A 22,077-nucleotide genomic window follows, 5' to 3' on the forward strand; every position below is an offset into this window, starting at 1 on the left:
CATTTAACGATCTATATGTAATTTTTGGACAATATTGTTTTCTTTTTTGGCTTTTATTTATTTAACGATGTATTCATATTTTAACGTTTGTTCTTTCTCACTTATATATTTTTTTATTTGTATTTCATTTTCCTTTTTTTTTTTTTTTTAAATGTTTTTCACCTTTATTTATTATTTAATTTTAATTCCATATATGGAAGCCTGTTCCCGCCAGTAAATAAAAATAAAGAAAAATAGGAAAACCTAAAAAATTTTTTTTTTTAAAAGTCTAATTCATAATGAGATACTATATAAATATGACTTAGATTAATGGTGCAGTCCGCAACTTTTTTTATGTATATATTTATAAGATAGTATCTCATAATTATGACTTGGTTTTATTTTTTTAACTTTTCCTTTTTTTTTTTTTAGTGGCGGGAATGGGCTTCCATATAGGTCCTCCACAACTAACATACTGTTTTTTATTGACAGAAAATATGATAAAGGTAGAATTTAATTTATTTAAAAAATTTTTAAAAAAAATAATACTCCCCACATTGTGAAAAATACATAGTCATATGTTCAATGACGCTATCTCAGTTGGCTTTTCTGCTCCACCCAACTTGAAGTGATTTGAGCAGACGTCACTCATCTGCATAGGGATTCAAACCCCCATCCTTCCTTCACACAAACACGTCGCTGCTGCTCCACCGGTGCGACAACAATGAGCCGTGGTCTGCATTAACGCATAACTACAAACATGGAAGGTAGGGGGTTTGTGCATCATGAGCTGTCATACCAATGTGAATCACGAACACACACTTTCAGATGAGGGGAACACATCTGGGGGAGGGAGGGGAGGAGAAGGAGGGAGGGTTTGCAAACAAACGGTCCAAGATGGATGCAGCGCCGCTGTGCGCAGGGATGCGCGGCGGACCCAGTGTTTATGGATGAGGAAATAACCAACATCCACTCCGTGTTTCGCTGCTTTGCTTCCTCTTCTCCTCCATCACTGTCTGATGACGGAGGTTCTGTTGTCATGCTCGCAGGAGGAGGAGGAGGATGTTACTAGCATCCGCCGTGGTGGTCTGGGAATGGCTGAACGAGCACGGACGCTGGCGGCCCTACAGCCCGGCTGTCTGTCATCACATAGAGACCGTGATCCGCAGCGACCCGCGCTCTGCTAGTGTGGTCCTCGGTCAGGTGGACTCCAGACTCACGCCCTACATCATCGATCTGCATTCCATGCACCAGTTCAGACAGGACACAGGTGAGAACAGAGAGGAGACACATGATGGAGAGGAGAGGCTCCATGGGGCCTGAGGAGGAGGAGGAGGCCCTCTTTTTTATACTAGAACATCTTTTCCCAACCCTGATATGATACACATATGATTATTCAGTTATTTTTTACTCCAGTATAATTGCTAAATTGGCACCAGCGTACCATCAGGTCGATGTATATATTTGCATAGTTCCCATCATTTGGTTTCAGAAGGTATTTACAATTAAATCAGGTGAATGGTGTAGAAAAGTGATTCCCAACTAGAGGTATGTGACCCCTAGGGGTACCGGAACACGTTGCTGGGGGTACAGAAGAAGATTCAGATGTTGCACATACAACTGATCAGTGTCAGGTGTGTAAAGAGTACTGGTACTAAACTAGAAGTGCTGTTATTGAATTTGTACTATTTGTAATAGAATAGAATAGTGATCCAAAAAATGTCCTAATCGATTTTTTTTAATCATGTTTTTAATGAAAAAAAAACATTTGTGCTAACATATGCATAGCACGTAAACTCACATTCACGAGGTGTCAGTGAACCACATCAGACCTTGTTAAACTACATCACTCCTCAATGTATTTTAGCTTGGAAGTTGATTGCATTTTATTTTAATAAAAACATACTGGGCACTTTTAGAGATGTATGTGGTTACTTTGAAAAAAAAAAAAAAAAAAGAATTCAAGAACTTAACAGAATCAGAATCTGTTGTAGAAGCAAAAGTAAAACTTTTTTGAAAAATGTAATTATTTGACAGTTTTATAAACATACCACTTGTTTTTGATATTGGTACATGAATTACAGTTAGCTATCATTTACATGTTCTCACAATTTAAAATAAATTATCATTTCATACCATTTTGTACCATTTTGTAAGATGGAATTTGTAATTTTTGATATTGTTATATATCGCATTGTTTAGTAGCAGGATATATCGGGATATACCATATCGTGACATGCAAATCATGACTAGTATTTTATTAAGCTTACAGTTAAAGTAACGCAGCAATGTTTCACTTGTAACCCTGTCTCAGGTACCCTTCGACCAGTCCGACGCAGTTTTTACGACCCTACAACCGCTCCGGGCCAGGGCTGGTTGTGGGAGTGGGAGAACGATTCTGGGAGCTGGACGGCGTACGACACTGAGGTGGGCATCGCCATCCAGGCAGCGCGTGACCGTCAGCAGCCCTGGCTGGACCTGGCGCCGCTAGGTTTCTGCTACCTCATTGACTTTGAAACCATGACTCAGATCAATGCGCAGACGCAGCGCTGCAGACGAATCCAGCGGCGCTCCGACCTGGCCTACCCGCTGGTCTCCGGGCCTTTACCCAAATCCCACCATGCTTGGGGTCCCATGTCAATGCCTGGACATGGGGGGTCTTTTAGGAGTGGATGTGTCTGGGGTGGGCATGGGGATGAGGATGAGCAGTAATGGGACTGGAAATGGGAGTGCGTACCCTAGCGGTGCCCTCCCTGCCTCAGCCATCACCTCTGGGACCGCCGTGTGCCTGCCAGCAGTGTATGCTAGTGCTCAGCGTCAAAGCGGGCACGCTGTCAGCAGCTCACACCCTGGGTCGACGACCCCCTCTGACAAACCCCCCAGTCCCAAACTGAGCAGCCTCCCCATCCCAGGAGGATCCTACTCGCTCACCCTGCCCCGACCGCCCAACCTTTTCAAGGTCGCTCTCCCCCCACAGGACATCCATGGTGGGTGCGACAGGTGGTTACGGTATGGGGGGAGTGGCGGTCCCGGGGTGTGACTATGGTCGGCTCGAGCGGAGTCGGCAGCACCAGCTTCGGCTTTGGAGGAGGCTACGCCCACTCCCTCTCTCTTCTCGGTTCAGCCACAGCAGCTCTCTCCCTCTCCTCCAATCGCCCCCCGCCCCCTCCGCTCCCGCCACCACACCGCGACCCCTCCACCTTCGAACGACGACTTCATCAGCATTTACTCCTCATCCCTCCTCCTCCTGCCCGGCCCGAGCGCCCGACAGGCCTTCATCTCCACAGCGGCCTCCAAGCACGTTCGTCCGCTCGGGGTTCTGGGCGGTGTCCTCATCTGGTCCGTCCTCCTGCTCTGCTCCGCCCCCACCTCGGTCCAGCCTGGCTGGACTGAGCCGTCCTGCACTGCAGCGCATCGCGATGGCTCAGTCACGTGCCCTCATTGCCTCTGGGTGAGTAGGAGAGTCTCAAAATAGTCTTTTGCTTCCAACACATTCAACAATCTGCAGACTTGACTAGTAAGTCACGTGATCTCAAAGAAGAAAAAAATCTAACCTCAGTCATGGAACATAAGCAGAACACGATGCTTAGGTCTAATGCACTATATATCCTGGCTCTCTTGTTTCTCAGTATGAGACTTGTGGTTTTGTTGTTTATATCTGGTAATAATTTGGTCCACAATAGTCGCTCATAGAAAACAACAAACAAAAAACAAGTGATGCACCAAAATTCCGACCAACGAAGATTTTCGGCCCAAAATGGCCCAAAAGTGCATTTTCGGTTTTCGGCCAAAACACTTTTTTTCTCAGAAAAAAAGCTGTGAGTAGGAGGGTCTCAAACTAGTCGTTTGCTCCCAACTCATTAAACAATCTGCTGACTCACATATCTAGCAGGTGACTTGTGATCTTATGACACAATCTTGTCCTAAACTAGAACATGCAAAAGAAACGAAGAAAAAATCTAACCTCAGTCACATAATACAAGCGTAACACTTTTTGTAGCACAATACCGCTGGCCACTAACTGTAGCCGTCAACACACACGGAAGTTGATCACAAGAAACAAGGAGCACCAGTAGATTCATTACACTACTTCTGGTTCCTTTAATCACATATAACCAAATAAAATGGAATAACCAAAGAACCAAGGCTACATGGATTTCAGAGCCATAAATGCAATCTGACTAATAATTTGCATATTAATTTATTTTGGTGTTTTGGTTTTCGGCCTGGGTTTTTCATTTTCGGTTTCAGCCAATAATTTTCATTTCATTTCGGTGCATCCCTAAGAAAAACAAACACACACACAAAAAGGGCAAAAGTAGCCTATGCCGTCTCACGATATCAGCCGTTATGCTGACGAGGTCCTCAGAATAAATGAGTTTTAAACTCCTGCTCTGCACAATGACGCCTCATTAGCATCTGTGAGCCTTTAATCTCAGCAACCAAATGCCTTGTTTCAACTCCGAGCAAAACAATGATGTGCATTCATTGCAAAGGAGCTGAGCTTTCACAAGTGCACATTCCTGAGATTTGTCACGCAAACACTTGATGAAAGTACAGGACACACACATTTACACACACACAGATGAACACAGTGGAAATGTGAGGCCCTGACGGTATCTGTGTTGTTGTTTTTTTTAGAATTCTCCATCAATGTTTACATTCGGACCTTTCAGTACAATTGAAAAGTATGTTTTTTGTTGCACTTGCAATGGCTCATTTTGACTTGTCTTTTATAGACTTTATGATCTTGAAGTTTTTAGTTTTCTAAAGAAAACACACAAAAAATAAATACCTTTTTTCATACATTTACAGTATTTGTTAAAACAACAAGAATTAATGTTATATTAAAAATGCTTTAGACAGATTCTCGACACGTAATTGTTAGATTGTTTACTAGGGATGTAACGATTCACTCAACTCCCGATACGATTCAATTCACGATACTGGGTTCACGATACGATTCTCTCATGATTTATTTTACAAAATGGGAATGTAGACAAATGTTAATTGAAAAATATTCCTTTATTTTTTTTGGGAAAAAAATAGAAAATACTGTACAATTTTCCTTTTATTTTTCATTGTCAAAATAATCCCTTGATAAACTATTCAAAACAATGCAATTTAAACTAAAAATAAATCTTGAATGAAATAAATAAAGGAATAATACAAATGAAGAAGAAGCTTATTATTTAAATTCTGGTTCTATAATAAACAATGCAAAACTGCATAATAGTTCTTTTTCTTTTTTAAAGTGCAACTGAAAATGTATTTTGTGCCTTAACAATTGGACTTTAAAAAAAACAAACAGTAGTTTCACTGTATTTACGTCAGATATTTGTTTGGACCAGCAGAGGGCGCTGGTAACCCAGTGGTCGGTTGGCATGCAGATATTCTGTGCAGTGAAGAAGAGATGTTACGCTGCAGAGCAGACAGAGCTAATAGAAAACGTGGCTTTTACAGATATTCACGTAATATTACAGATATTCTTTCTGTGCTAAAGGGGTAAGGAATCATTTATGAACATGTTTAAGAGTAGAAGGCGGCCAGAAAGAAAGTAAGGCAAGGCAAGGCAAATTTATTTGTATAGCGCATTCATACTCAAGGCAACTCAATGTGCTTTACATGATAAAACATTCAAATGTTTAAAATCAATAAGAACATTTAAAATCATCAGTAAAATCAATTAAAATCATCAGTAAAATCATCAACAAACACATGACATCAACAACATGACCAAAAGTCTCTCTCTCAATCATATGCAGTCGAGAAAAAAAGTGCCTTTAACTTTGATTTAAAAATGTTCACATTGGTAGGAGCAGATTCCGCCCGTCGCCTCAGCATTTGGACAAGAGAAGGATAAATATATTTGTTTAAATATATGTTTAAAAAAAGTACTGCGATTCAATTTTCAGAAAATCGATATAAACCGTGATATCTATGAATCGATTTTTAACTGCCTTACGATTAATCGTTACATCCCTATTGTTTCCATATTGAGAGAAACAGTACTCACTAGGGGTGGGAACCTCTGGGTACTTCACGATACGCGATAACGATTATCTCACGATATGACGATACTGTGATTATCAGTATATTGGTCAGCAATCAATCTATGATAATCTATGACATAACAAGAAAAAAAAAGATTAAGTGAAAAAATACAATTTTTATTTTACATCTCTGAAAGACAATAAATTGAAAGTGTCCTATAAACAGTGACACTATTTTAGTGCAACATTTCTGTAAATAAGTGTCAACATACCAATGTAAACGATTAAGTATCTCCAATAGTGCTTTCTGTAAACAAAGAATAGGTCTTTCTTACCAGTGACACCATTATAGTGGAATATTCCAGTAAACAATATATTGGTTCCTTCAACAAACAGTGACAAAATTTCTGTGAAGCGTACCTGCGCATTTTCGTGAAAAAGCAGAAAAGGTTTTGGAAAAATACAAAAAATTAAATTAAATCAAAAAAAAAAATTAAAATAAATATCCATACTTTCTTTTTTATTTTATTTGCACAAATAACAAGACGAAATGTATACAGTGGTTAAAAGACATAACTGTGCAGGAGAGAGTGAGAAGACCATTAGAGGTCTTATAAGATCACCTCCACAAGTAAATTTAAAGAAAAACAGTCATGAGCAGGGAGGTCAATGTTTTAAATATACATAATCATATTTAAAGATTACTTGTGTATTAACATTATTTTAGCTGCCATTTAAAAGAGTCAAAAGTAGTTATAGTCTTTAGAGCAAGAGATAACTGATTCCAGAGTGAAGGTCCTATACCGCGCGAGCATATTGATATTAATCGGGCGAAAAAATATTGTGATATATCGCCGTATCGAGATGTCGTCACACCCCTAGTACTCATGTGATTGCCTTTTGGTTTGTAAACTGGATTTTCTTTCTTTTCTGAAAATATTTGATATTTGGTATTTATTGTGTGTGTGATGTGTATTTGAAAAATAATAATAATAATTCCTACATTGTTTTTAACCAATTACTAGACATTTCAGGTGACCCCACATGGGGTCCCGACCCCAAGGTTGAATAACACTGATGTAGTGTGAGCATAAGTTGCAGTTCAGAGGTGCTGTGGCCAGAGGGCGCTACTGATCTCATCATTAAAAGTCAGCATTTTATATACTTTAGAGAGCAAATAGCTTAGATATTTACATCTTTGAAAACAACAACCATACAAGCTTTAAAACTGAACTATAATTTAGTGATTTATTAGATCAAATGATAAAATTAGCGAGATTTTTCATACTGTCCACTGCTAGTTAGGTCTCTCTGCATATGTAACCATGCACTACATATGAAACCTATGGTGCATCTCTCACTATAAATGATTAGGTTTCTACAGTGATGTCCAGACTACTCCATCACACAGCAGGAAACATGACAGGCCTAATATTTCTGTGGCCTTGCCTATAGGGAGAGATTTGTCTCAAAATATTCACAAATAGATTCACTATTTTCTCAAGGTATTTTTCATATTTTCAATGTTTTTTTTAATTTATTTTTTAGTTTTATTTTAATGTGTTTTTAGATTTTGCATTTTTCATATTTTCACGTGTTTTTAGATTCTCACGTTTTTCATATTTTCACATTGTTTTTTAAGATTCTCACGTTTTTCTTTTAGTCTTTCACGGGTTTCTTAGATTCTCGCATGGTTTTTTTTAGATTCTCATGTTTTTTAGATTGTTAGGTGTTGTTTTTAGATTTCCATGTGTTTTTGAGATTCTCACATTTCTTTTTAGATTTTTACGTGTTTTTATAAATTCTAAAAAAAAATTTTTTTTTCATGTGTTTTTTACATTCTCACATTTTTTTAGATTGTCACGTGTTTTTTTAGATTTTCACATGTATTTTTAATATTTTCACATGTTTTTCAGATATCCTCATGTGTTTTTTAGATTTTCACACGTTTTGCAGATTTCCATGTTTTTATCACATTTCAAACCGATAGCTGAGGCTACAGTCAGAAAGACACACAGATTCAGACTTTCCTGCATCAAGTGAAAATTGTGGATATATTTGTGAATATTTTTGAGGACAAGTCGTCACCCCATACTTGCTTGCCTGACGTCAGGTGAGCTGCGTGACAGAGACTGATGGTTTAAAATGTCAGGTGAGAGTGGACTTTAGTCCCACAGATGGTCAGTCACAGATGCAGTGGAGTGTTTCTGATCCCCACGGCATGTGATCTCCTGCTCGCTGCATCCTAATCACCACCACATTCATTCATGGTTTCACGTGAGCACAGAAAAGATTTAAAGATGGCCTTTAAATCCTGTGCTGACACAAGTGATACTGAAAGTCAGAGTAGGGAACTGTGCTGTCAATTAAGAGCATCAGGAATCAGCATTACATACATAAATACCTGCATTGACAACATGTGGGATATCTGACAAATACAGAGAATAAACAATTGATTAGATTACATTTTAAATTGGAAAGCAAATACATTTCCAGATCATTAAAAAAAATGTGAGGAATAAAAACTAAAAGACAGGAAGAAATATAAAGAATTTTCTTCTTTTTTTTTTTTTGTAAACCAACATTTTTGTGTGTGATTTAAATGTTTGTTATGTTTTACATATTTTTGAAATGTATTTAAAGTGACACACAATTGCCCTTAAGATGATCGGTTTTAAGCTGAATAATAAAACTGTATTAATGTCAGGAATGTCTTTGGAATAATTTACATCAACTTTTAGGCTCAAAGACATTTAACAACCCTTATATGTTGGTATCACTGTTATTGGAGATTTCAGTCAATCAGTCAGGATTACACTTTATATTTCCTATAGAAAATCTATGGTGATGTAGCATTTTATCCATTTTAGCAACAAAAAAAAAACACATGTTTTAAAGTGCTTTTTAATGCATATGCAGCTTCTAAATCATCTCTCATTCCTACAGGTAAAGTTAGCCGCACTGTTTTTTGTCATTTGGGTTGAGGATTTAGGGGTGTCAAACTCATTTAGTTCAGGGACCAAATAGGGACCAGTTTGATTCTCAAGTGGTCCACAGATTTTATTCAGGAAAATGAGTAATTTCACACATTATTGTGTCCTCGTTGCACTTCTACGTATACAATAAACGACAAAATAGATAAGAAAACTTACCATATCCAAGCAATAAGTGATAAATATTAGTCCCAACAGGGTCTTCACTTACATTTCCTAGATTTTGTGACCAATTTCTATTTAATTAAGGGAGATATTACATCATAGTTTGAGGTAAATGAAGGATTTTGTAAGAATTTTGAGTTTTTTTCAACTGTTTAACATTTAAAATGACTGCAAACATGCGATATAAGCACCGGGAAAAGTGTGAGTGCCTGCAAATATTTGTTGAGTTTCATTTACACCATGGGTGTCCAACTCATTTTAGTTCAGGGGCCAAAATACGGACAAGTTTTAACTCAAGTGGGCCGCAGATTTTAGGTTGGAGAAAACGAGCCATTTTAACATCATTGTGCCCTAGGTTTTATATATCAGTTCGTCGGATCTCTGATTTTATAACCAATTTTTGTGTACTTTAAAGGAATTTTGTGGAATTGTTTGTGTAGAAATTGCAAGATTTGTGGAAAAATTGTGACTTTTTTTCACATCTTGCAATTAAAAATGACTGCATTCATATGATATAAGCAAATGAAAACTTGCAAAGTCCATAAAAATATTGTGGATTATTTGGTAACTTACACAATAATTCATGTTTTCTGTCACTTCTACCGTGCGGGCCGAATTTAACGCTCTAAAGGGCCAGATTTGGCCCCCGGGCCTCGAGTTTGACACGTGATTTACACAATGATTCTTGTTTCCTCTGTCATTTATATTTTTTCTTGCGGCCCTAATTAGATGCTCCAAAGGGCCGGATTTGGCCCTCGGGCCATGACTTTGACACATGTGCTTTAAAGGCAACTGAAATTATTTTTATCGTTGTAAACAATAAATGTATTTTTGTTTTTTTTTGCTTTCTAACAGTACAAAATGAATGCGAATGCTGACATTTGAGTGTAATTTAATGTATTTGTTTAGTAATACTTTTCATTTGTCTGTCCTTTACAGGGTCAGAGGGCCATATATTTCAAACCACTTTGAGTTGTTGGTTTATTTTTGGCGTAACGTGTAAACTCCACTTGTCGTTTGGAGTTTTTCCAGCAGGGAAAATGAGCAGATGGTTTTCTCTCCTAGCTTTAATGGGTCCCAAAGTCAAAGATGATTAGCGTTTTCTTGAGTTCGCACACCTGTCCCAGTCCTTTCACCGTCACTACACTGAATACAAATCAATCCCATCATGTTGCACATCTCATCATCATTCCTGAATACCAGTTTCCTGTTTTTGGAAACTTTCAAAGCCCGTATACGGCTTGTTTTTTCCCCCCTAAAGTGTGACTTTTACACCTGCGCTATGTGTGAGCGCCACCACATGCAACAGCTTATGTTTTTGTCAGCATCCGACGCTCCAGATGGAAGCTTCCCTAATACGGCCTGCTTAGCTGGGATCAGGGAAACGTGACGGGGGTGATGCCAGGCTTTCTCATACGAGCTGTAATCATTCACCAGATCGATCACATTGGTTTGTCACGAAAGAGGGGGAGGTTGTTCCAGTGTTGGTAAACACATATTTATAGAGGCGCGCAGTGCACGGACAGAGATTCTACAGTAGCATGGTTTCCTTCCATGACGTCATCCCTTATTTACAAAGAGAGGGCCTGGAATCAACACTTGTGTAAATGTATATTTTCATTAAACAGTGACGTGGTATATAATAGGGGTGTTGGAAAAAAAAATCAATTTGGCGATATATCGCGCGATTCTCGGATCGATTCAGAATGCATCTAACTGTGTTTGTCATGGTGTTCTGAGAAGTAGTGAAAGCATCGGACTCTAAAATTAGTATTTTGATACAAAATAAGCTATAAAAAAATATGTATATCGATGTAGGCGATACTGTCATTTTCTATATCGCCCAAAACGGAAAACTCAATATCATGAATATCGATATATCGCCCAGCCCTAGTAGAAAGTAACTGTAACTAAATTATTTAAGTTTACATTAATAATTGATCCCACATCATTACAAACAATAGAAAATACGTGTTAAATTATTGATTTCATGGTCAATTAAAGGTAAAACAATCCATTTAGTTTTTACCCAACCCTACTGACTAAGCTGCACATTTATCATGATATCAGAATCAGAATCAGAAATGTTTTTAATGGCCATGTACAGTTTTAAGGACAGTACAAGGAAATTGTCTTGGTAGTTGGTGCACAAAACAAACAACAAAAAAAAATAAAAAAAACAAAGAACAACCCAGCAACAATTATAATAATAATAATAAATATAAAGGATGAGGGATAAATAAAGGATAGATAGAGCATAAAGGATAATATAAATATATATATATATATATATATATGTATATATATATATATATATATATACAGTGCAGCAGATAATGTCATCATTTACTTGACGTTTACTTGTTGGAAATCAATAAATAATCGAATCAAATATAAATAGTTAAATATGTAATAAGTATGATCTAAATCAAACAATTCTTGGCTAATTGAGTTGTGCACCTCCCTGTGCTGTATACCAGTGGTTCTCAAATGGGGGTATGTGTACCCCTAGGGGTACGCGATGGCACAACAGGGGGTACTTGAGAGATGAGAGGGAGAGGAAAAACTACCAAATGAAAGCATTAAAAATGTGGGATTTTGTAATGTTTATTTTTTGCTAAAAAAAGAATGATAATCATCCTAAAATATTACCAGCAACTCACAAAACAACAACAAAAACACACACAAAATAAAAGAAAAATATATTGAGTAATAAAAAGAACAGACAAACGACCACAAATTACACAAAAATAACAGAGAAACATACGAAACGACATAAGAAACAGCCAAATAACACCAAAAACACACACTGAGAGAATAGTTTAAATCAGCAATTCTCAACTGTTGGGTCGGGACCCAAAAGTGGGTCGCGGACCTGTATTGGACGGGTCGTGGACAGCTGGTCAAAAATAAATAAATAAATACTTGGAGTCTCTGTTGACAGGCATACTGTGAATGCATGTTGCACAGGAAAATATATAGATTTATGTTTTAAATGAAGAACAGAGTTCCTACAGCTTCAGTCAAATCAAATTCAAGACTTTTAAAAGCCATCTGAATTTAAATTCAAGACCATCTTCACAGTAAACACAATTAGGGGGGAAAAGCGCCACATCAATTACGTAGGGTTTGGGTCACTTTTTTCCAGTGTCTAGTGCAGACGTGCAACTGGCGTAAAGTAAACAAACAAAAATACACAAAATTACAGTAAAATACACAAAAAAAAAAACAGACTAAAATAATCAAAATCACTCCAAAAACACATAAGATGACAAAATGAAATAGCCAGAAATCTATAAAACAACAACAAAAATATAAAAAATAAAAACCATTAAGAAAAATCTTATTTAAAAAAAAAAAACAAAAAACGAATATTATCATTTACTGAACTGAAAATACAAGGGTCAGTCATGGTCCCACATCAGGAGGGAGTCACAGGAAATGATTAAAAAAAAAAAAAAAACTATACAAAAATAAATCTATTCAGGAGGCACTTAATACAGTTTCATTCCACTTATTTACAAAATAAGATTCTTTAAAATATGTGTTATCCCTCATTTATCTATATTACGCTCTATTGTTGTTTATTCACAGAGTTCTAAGTAAAATGTAGTCGGACAAACTTGAGCCAAAGACAGTTTGAGAACCACTGCTGTATACTGTATACTGTATATGTGCTCCTGGATGTGTGATGTGGTAACAGTAACACACAGGTAGCCTAATCCCCTCGTGTAACCATTCCCTGGCCTACAGACAGAGACTTTAGCCACCAGATGGGAGCAGGTGGATCAGCCTTATATAAAAGAGGAGAGAGAGCAGACAGTTGACACACAAGCAGAGGAAGACGAGAGACAAACAGTGCAATACCTGGAGACTAATATCAGGATTATTTCTACTTCTATCTGTGCTCTATTAAAGGAGAAACATGACTGTTATCAGAGCAGGACGACCGTAAGTACACATCTGATCACATCTATACACAATTATTTCACTTATTGTTTTTATACCAGTAGAATTTACAAACATTTCATTTAATTATGGTGGTATTTGTGTTTTTCTCCGAGGTGTCAAACTCATTTTAATTCAAATGACAGTTAAAATCAAACTGATTACATTGTAGCAGTATCATGCCTTACTTTAGAAGATCATATAAAACAGCCTTAACAAACCACAGATATTCTGCATTCAATTAAAATTACAACAGATACAACAAAAAAAATATAAACAGAAACATAGAGCAATATAAACATAATACAACAGAAATATAAACAAACATAGAGCAATATAAACATAATACAACAGAAATATAAACAAACATAGAGCAATATAAACATAATACAACAGAAATATAACAGAACATAGTGCAATATAAACATAATACAACAGAAATATAAACAGAAACATAGAGCAATATAAACATAATACAACAGAAATATAAACAGAAACATAGAGCAATATAAACATAATACAACAGAAATATAAACAAACATAGAGCAATATAAACATAATACAACAGAAATATAAACAGAAACATAGTGCAATATAAACACAATACAACAGAAATATAAACAGAAACATAGAGCAATATAAACATAATACAACAGAAATATAAACAGAAACATAGAGCAATATAAACATAATACAACAGAAATATAAACAAACATAGAGCAATATAAACATAATACAACAGAAATATAAACAAACATAGTGCAATATAAACACAATACAACAGAAATATAAACAAACATAGAGCAATATAAACATAATACAACAGAAATATAAACAAACATAGAGCAATATAAACATAATACAACAGAAATATAAACAAACATAGAGCAATATAAACATAATACAACAGAAATATAAACAAACATAGAGCAATATAAACATAATACAACAGAAATATAAACAGAAACATAGAGCAATATAAACATAATACAACAGAAATATAAACAAACATAGAGCAATATAAACATAATACAACAGAAATATAAACAGAAACATAGAGCAATATAAACATAATACAACAGAAATATAAACAGAAACATAGAGCAATATAAACATAATACAACAGAAATATAAACAAACATAGAGCAATATAAACATAATACAACAGAAATATAAACACAAACATAGTGCAATATAAACATAATACAACAGAAATATAAACAAACATAGAGCAATATAAACATAATACAACAGAAATAAATAATAAAGAAAATGTACATACAAGTACAGTAAAAACTAAACTGTAAGAACTGAATTACATGTTGTTATTTATATTTCAGTATATTGTTGGTCATCCAATAGGCTGACATTTTCTCTTTGGGTTTTATTTTAATCATTAACAGTTTTTATTTTAAATGGAGTACATTTAATATGTTGGTAAAGGTTGTTTACAATCATCAATCACAACTTCAATTATTTTATTATTTTAATTTATTATGTTATTATTTTATTTTATTTTTTTTACGACGGGCGATTTTATATTTATAATTTCCATAAAACGTAATATCAGTTGCAATCGGTGTCGGTTTTTCCACTGATATTAGAAAACATTTTGCATGCTTTTGTTGAAAATAAATATGGTACATTTCCTGAACTGAAGTTGAATTATTTTTTCTATTTAGAACATATCAGATTTCATTTCATTTCTTTTGATTAAGATTCCCAACTTCACTTCTGAAATCTGTTACTATTCTTCCTGGGGTCTCGTCAAATTCATTACATGCATTTTATACATTTTTCTTTTACACACACACACACACACACACACACATAAACGCACACACGGAAGCCCAATGTGAAAAAACAACATAGTTTTAATTTTTTCTGTTTTATGTGGAATAAATCACATTAAAAGTGGGTTTAATTTCTTTATTATAAGCACTACAAGATGACTGTTGTTGTAAAGTGCGCAATATAAATAAAGTTGAACTGAAAGTTGAATTAATTCCATTGAAATATATATCATGTGACCTAAATTTTGTTTGGAGTAGGGGTTCTACGCATATATCCGTGTTGGTTTAATATTAGAAATTTAGTGTTGGACAATATTGCCATATCAGATATTGGCAAAAAGCTATTAAATGGAACCTCTCTGGTGTTTTTCCCACCTATGTCTAAAGCCGCTATCCACTCGTCACTTTAATCCCCACAAAGCCGAGCCGCGTCATGTCTGACCTTTACAGACCAGCGTGTCAACAGGTGACGAGCGGCCGTTGTGTGTTCCTGCTGCACATGACTCCACTAAAGCTTCTTAAGCTAGCTAACATCAACACACGTTGCTACCAGCTGTGTGTAGTTAGTTACACAGGTTTAAAGGTGACTCATCAGATTTCAGTACCTTCTGTCTGGGCTGATGGCCTCAACACGTGACTCCACTGTGTGTGTGTGTGTGTGTGTGTGTGTGTGTGTGTGTGTGTGTGTGTGTGTGTGTGTGTGTGTGGACTAATAGTTGTGTGTTTTTTTTATGTTCCTAGAGTGCCAACAGTTCCAGTGAAGAACCTGAATGGATCCAGTCCTGTGCATCCTGCACTAGCAGGTATACAATGAATGATACGTTAAATCAGTGTTTCTCAAATGGGGGTACGTGTTCCCCTAGGGCAGACATAGGCAACTGATGGCTCGGGGGGCCACATGCGGCCCTCTATGTGTAATTTTATGCGACCCCCAAAGTAAATGTACAAAATGACAGAAAAATACACAAAACAAGAGCAAGAATACATTAAAAAAAAATACAAAGAATTACAACATTGCCGGAAAATATAGTAAAAGACAAGATAAAAACACACAACAAAAATGAACAAAACGACAACAGCAATACACACAATTACAGAAAATGACGACAAAAGTACACAAACAGACAAGAAAAACACAAAAAATGACTCAGTAAACCCATAGTACTTACAAACAAGCAAAACGACAACAAAAATACACAAAAATGACTCCAAAAAATGCAATATGACTCCAAAAAAACATTAATTTTACAGGTATTATACACAATAGGACTACAGAAATGCAGAGAGTGCCTCACAACGAGTAAGACAACAACAAACATGCACAGAATGACAGAAAAACACACATTTCTATCAAACTTTTCTTTTCTTTTCTGTGTTAATGCTCAGATCGCTCATTATTCTAATGCTGACATGAATGTTGATCATGTGGCCCTCTGATCAAACAAACACATTTTTGTGGCCCCGCTGTGATAAAAGTTGTCTACCTCTGCCCTAGGGCTACGTGATGGCACAAAAAAAACACCCTGTAAATATTGACTCGTGAGCAATTTTTGTAACTAACGTGAGTAATAATAATAATAATAAAAATAATAAAATAAAGATAAAAATAGGCTTTCACTATATAAAATGTATGTAGCCTATATTACAGTGCTAAATATTATGCTCTGCACAGTTCATTTAGTCTACTAGCTACAAGTTGATACCATCCTCCCTGCCCCGGGCCGCTCTCTCTCTCTCTCTCTCTCTCTCTCTCTCTCTCTCTCTCTCTCTCTCTCTCTCTCTCTCTCTCTCTCTCTCTCTCTCAGAAAGCTGCAGATGTATGCTAGCCTATATTACAGTGCTCAATATTACCACTGCTTAAGTTTCGATAACTCAATTTGTTTGCTTATTAGTGATTTTCTGAGAAACTTAAAGATTCCATCTTTGTCTCAAACATTTCCTCTGCTTGTTCTCAGGCATCACAGGCATCCTGATGAGCGCCGCGGGGCTTCCCGTCTGCCTGACCCGCCCTCCGAAGCTGGTGCTACATCCTCCACCTGTCAGCAAGAGTGACATCAAGCCCGTCCCTGGACTAGGGCACAGCTGTCGCAAGACCACAAAGAAACAGGCCCGCAAAGGTATATACGCCTCATCCTGCGCTACCTGTGCAATAGCTAAAAGATCTGAGGATTTGTGCTCATGAAACTTTGTGTCCCACTTCATAGGAAAGACCCCAGAGGAGGTGGTGAAGCGGTACCTTCAGAAAGTCCGAAACCCCCCAGAGGAGGTGAGTCATTGTTGTGTTACGTTACCATACCGTACACTTTATTGTCCCTGTAGGGCCCGGGGCCAAATCTGGCCCTTTAGAGCATCTAATTCGGCACACAATAGAAAGTAAACATTGACAGAGAAAACATTAATTATTGTGTAAATTGCCAAATAATCCAGTTGACAAATTTAGCAATTTAATGAAACATTACTATATTCTTAGGGGCTTGCATGTTTTCATTTGTTTTTACCACATGAATGCAGTCATTTTTAATTGCAAATTAATTGGGGTAGTTGCAGAAAAGGGTAAAAATAAGCAAAAATAGGCTCAAATTGTTCAGAAATTATTCTTATTTTCTTGAAGGCATCTGGTGACCCCCTCCCAGTGTCTCACAGCCTTAAAAATGGTGTTGCTCAAATATGTCAGTCGACGTTTGAGCTAGATTACAAAGAATAAGGTGAATTGATCTGAACTCAGGACTGCACCATCTGCATGGAGGCCCTGGCAGGACCATCAGGCTACAAGGGCCCAGGTGTTGGCGGCATCTCCCGGGCCGAGTCCGTAGGTCGCCTGGCCCAGTGCGGCCACCAGTATCACCTCCAGTGCCTTGTCGCCATGTACAACAATGGCAACAAGGATGGCAGCCTGCAGTGCCCGACCTGCAAAACCATATACGGAGTCAAGACTGGAAACCAGCCGCCGGGCAAGATGGAGTACCACGTCATTCCTCACTCACTGCCTGGCCATCCGGACTGCAAAACCATCCGCATCATCTACAACATCCCTCCTGGCATCCAGGTAGATTTGTGACACACACAGCAGTGACTCAGTGGTAGCAAGGTCTTTTCATTGAGTATATAACGTTACTAGGGCTGGGCGATGTGGACCAAACCTCATATCTTGATATTATTTCTCAAAATGGCGATATTAATATAAATCTCAATATTTTTAATTCAAAGTAGACAACTCTGGGTTCAATTTTCTGATGCAAAATGCCACACAGGCACATTTATTGATAAACAGCTGCACAATATGCCACTTTAGGCTTTTTCTCCTCTAAGGGACAGCACGTGTGAGTGAGTTCTGTTGTGTGGCCTCTAGTCTGGGTTAGAACACACTCAGCAGTCCATCTGACTGCTTTTCATGCTGTTCTGAGAAGTAGCAAAAGCAACAACTCCTAAAACAACATTTTCATACAAAGTAAGATATACGTAAATATATATATATACAGTATATAAATATATTAAGGCTGCACGATTTTAGCTCAAAACCAAATCCCGATTTTTTTACTCTGAAAACTCAATTTTAGATTTTGAATTTTTTTTCCCCCCTTTTAAAAAAAAAAAATAATAATAATTTTCATTTTGGGAATAAAGTGCAACTGCAAAGCTTTAACAAAGAATGTTAAATTCCCCTGTGGGATTGATAAAATAACCCTAACCCTAATTTAAATAAGAACCTTGCATTAGAAAAAACTTTTATTAAAGAACCTCACACAAAATTCACATTTAAAAAAGAAGAGGTTGTAGCGCTAACTACTACGGTGGCCTAGGGGAGCGCAGCCAAAAGATGTCCTGGGGAGAGAGAGTTGTGCCGTGATTACCCTCGTAAATTGGAAAATTGATTTTCCGATTTTGACTTTTTAAAATGGCAGTGGCTATCCGTACGGTTGCCGCATCAATATACCGACATTTTATCCGTACGCAGCTCCCCAATTTAGCCAGTTTAGGTCTCGTGACGTAGACTAAACCTTACCGTAAGCATAACCCTAACCCTAAAAATTGTTGCGATATTGGGTTATAACCTAATCCTAACCCTAAAACACTACGTACTTGTACTTTGGTAACAAATAGACACTTTCTTTTAAAAATCCCCCCCAAAATATAGTCCAATTTCTATTTTATGCCAATTAACCGTACAGGCTTAATATCGTTATAGGCGATATTGTAATTTTTCTATATCGCCAAAATAGAAAACTTGATATATCTTGAATCTCGATACATTGCCCAGCCTTGAAAGATCCTCTCTGTTTCTACTCTTTAGGGCCCGGAGCACCCAAACCCTGGCAAACCATTCACTGCACGTGGGTTCCCCAGACACTGCTACCTTCCTGACAGCGAGAAAGGACGCAAGGTAAGCCAGGAACCCTCTCTCCTCCTAACCTCCACCCAAAATACCAACCCACAGCTAGCCATTGACTGATTCCCATTGCCTTGTTAGGTTCTCAGGCTGTTACTGGTAGCGTGGGACCGAAGACTCATTTTCTCTGTGGGAACGTCCAGCACTACCGGCGAATCCGATACGGTCATCTGGAACGAGGTGCACCACAAGACTGAGTTCGGATCAAACCTAACAGGCCACGGATACCCCGACCCCGGGCACCTGGACAACGTCCTGGAGGAGTTGAAGGCCCAGGGCATCACAGAGGAGGAGTGTCTACCCAGAGACGGAGCGGGGACGCAACACGCCACCTGTGGTCAATAAAACCCCCGACCTGGCAAGGGTTTCTGCAGCTGGACCCACAGAGAAGTTTGGAAACCGCAGTTTATATGAACTTGGCTAAGATTTTGTCTTTCGACTGCATGAGTACGATCTACAACTGTCTCCTGAAGCAGTGACATTGCAGGGGCCAGACGTCGATGAACACTGTGCATAATACGAGTCATTGTTAGAAAAACTGTGCGACTTCATATCATGAATGTAACAATTGAGGAGGTGGTCTGAGAACCGGTGAGGTGTTTTTACAGCTCCAGGTTACACTGAGGAAAAGAAGTGTGTGTTTCTGTATTAGTCCTCTGCAGAGTTCAACTGGATTACTCAGCACGGATATCTACTGCCGTCTAGTGGTCAGTTTTGAGAACTACATTTATTTGCCATTTTGATTTTTTTATATTTTACTGTATATTATAAAAAGTTAAAATACTACACAACAATTTTGATTCAAATATGTCATGTTTTATATATGATTTTCACTGTCATAGGATGAGATGGTGTCCTAGTTTACTGACATCTTAAAAACCATGTACTGGTACCAGCCTGCTTGTTTAAAACTGTCCCTTTCAGTATTTTGTATTGTTTGTTAAAAAGAAAAAAGAAAAAACACATTCCATCATAGCATGGGTGCATTTGACCACATATTTTTTTAAAACCGTGTTAAAGGCTAATGCGCAGATTATACCATCCCCCGCCCAAAAGGAATAAACTCTTTAAAGATCGGATTTGACTTCCTGCCTGGGCTCAGATTTGCACAGTGCTTTCTACTTAGTATCAAGTGGACAGCTTGTATCTTCTCTGTGTAGGACACACGCCCACCCTCAATGACCCTAATTGCCAATCAGTTGGTTTGAATGAGTTTTACTCTTGAAACCAGAGAAAGGGAATAAAAAAGACTATCTTAATGTGGATCTAGCTTTGGCCAAAGTGGTCCTATCGATGTGCAATTAGTTTGTATTAAGACGAGATACATACCAACATATGGCAAGAGTAGGAGGATTTATACTTCATGATCCTTTATGTATGCACTGTACTGTATGTGTGTGTTTTATGTGCACAAATTTACATAAACGTTTTTATAAGATTTAAAACAAAAACTGAATTCTCCTTCTTGTACCTTTTGTCTCAACCCGTGGCTAGCGAAGAAGAACCAACTTCTCAGTTTTAAATTGAATTGAAAATGTTTGTGTTTTCCTTATGGACCTTGACATCTTTAGTTGGTGTGTCTTACAATATAAGTTCTTAGTTGCAGTGAATTTTAAATATTGTACCTGATGCTACTCCAGTGTAAGCTAGCTGAACCTGGGCTAGCATTGCCTGAAAAATATCTAAAATATACACAAAATCCTCTATATACTTTTTCAGTGCCACTGGTTTTATACATTTTCCACATCTTCTCATCAACAGTTGAATCTTATTAGAATATTAAATTATTTTTTTTTAAAAATACAAGAATAATGAAAATACCAAGCCTGAAGCTAACTCTGAATGCTAATGTCATGACACATGGCTGAGTAACGTCCTCCTGCTCTGGTTCTGTTGTCAACATTTGTTTGTTTGGATTTTCACTGAGTACTATAAATTCCTTTTACCTTATTTAAAAAAAAAAAATTATATCAGGTTAGCTAAAGAAGATTCTTGGATCCAAACCAAACCAAGCCTGAAGCTAACTCTGAATGCTAATGTCTTGACACATGGCTGAGTAACGTCCTCCTGCTCTGGTTCTGCTGTCAACATTTGGTTTTTTGCTCACAGTATCGAGCTTTTGAGACTCCAGAAAAGAACCACAGTCCTTCTGGGTGTTGGATACTATAGTTTCATTTTCCCTTATTTTAAAAAATGTACATCAGGTTAGCTAAAGAAGATTCTTGGATCAACAAATCAATAAGACTTTTCTAATCACTCTTGGACAGTTGATCACAATCATGATGTCTGCTGCTTGGAAACATGGGGCAGTGCATGCGCAGTTAGTTTGTCTGTAGATTAGTCTGGGTTTTGGATTAGTAGCCTGGATTACATCCATCCTAATCAATAAAATAAATCTCCGCCTGTAACTTTACACAATTATATAGTCCAAAAAGAGGGTTCACTAGTGTAGCAATGAGGCTAGGCAACACTGGAAGGGATTCATGTCTTTACGTACATGTCTGGATTTCTAAATGGTGTGTTTCTTGACAATAAATCCCACAAATAACTATTTGAAGTTGTTACATTAACTTTCATTGGCTCTTATTGCAGATTGTCCAAAGTGACAGATGTGATGGATTGGGTATGGCTTCTGATTTGTGACAGTCTGTCACTGACAACAGATGGGCTAAGGCGCTAATCAGGCCGCAGCTAGTTAAGCTAAACCGACAGCAACTTGTGGTGGGAATGGATGCATGTGGAGATATGTGGTTTTTAAGGGCGTCGCGTGTTGGCAGAAGACAAAAAAGAATCCAAAATGCTGCCGCTGCTGCTGCAGA

The 22,077-nt window shown here is 37.3% G+C and overlaps 1 protein-coding gene across 1 annotated transcript; it reads left to right on the plus strand.

The window, feature by feature from the left end:
• The first annotated feature begins 654 nt into the window (after positions 1-654).
• Positions 655-20,633, plus strand: dtx4a (deltex 4, E3 ubiquitin ligase a). Its single transcript, XM_028475099.1, is given in 15 exon segments — positions 655-746; positions 1,029-1,249; positions 2,294-2,631; positions 2,633-2,748; positions 2,750-2,853; positions 2,856-2,931; positions 2,933-3,010; positions 3,012-3,160; positions 3,163-3,430; positions 15,613-15,674; positions 16,827-16,988; positions 17,076-17,137; positions 17,597-17,917; positions 19,163-19,252; positions 19,340-20,633. Coding segments are annotated over 14 exon segments (2,298 nt in total). The 5' UTR covers positions 655-746; positions 1,029-1,041; the 3' UTR covers positions 19,604-20,633.
• Positions 20,634-22,077: the final 1,444 nt, after the last annotated feature.

The sequence above is a fragment of the Gouania willdenowi genome, chromosome 18 (assembly GCF_900634775.1).
Source record: "Gouania willdenowi chromosome 18, fGouWil2.1, whole genome shotgun sequence".
In the NCBI taxonomy this organism is placed as follows: Eukaryota; Metazoa; Chordata; class Actinopteri; order Blenniiformes; family Gobiesocidae; genus Gouania; species Gouania willdenowi.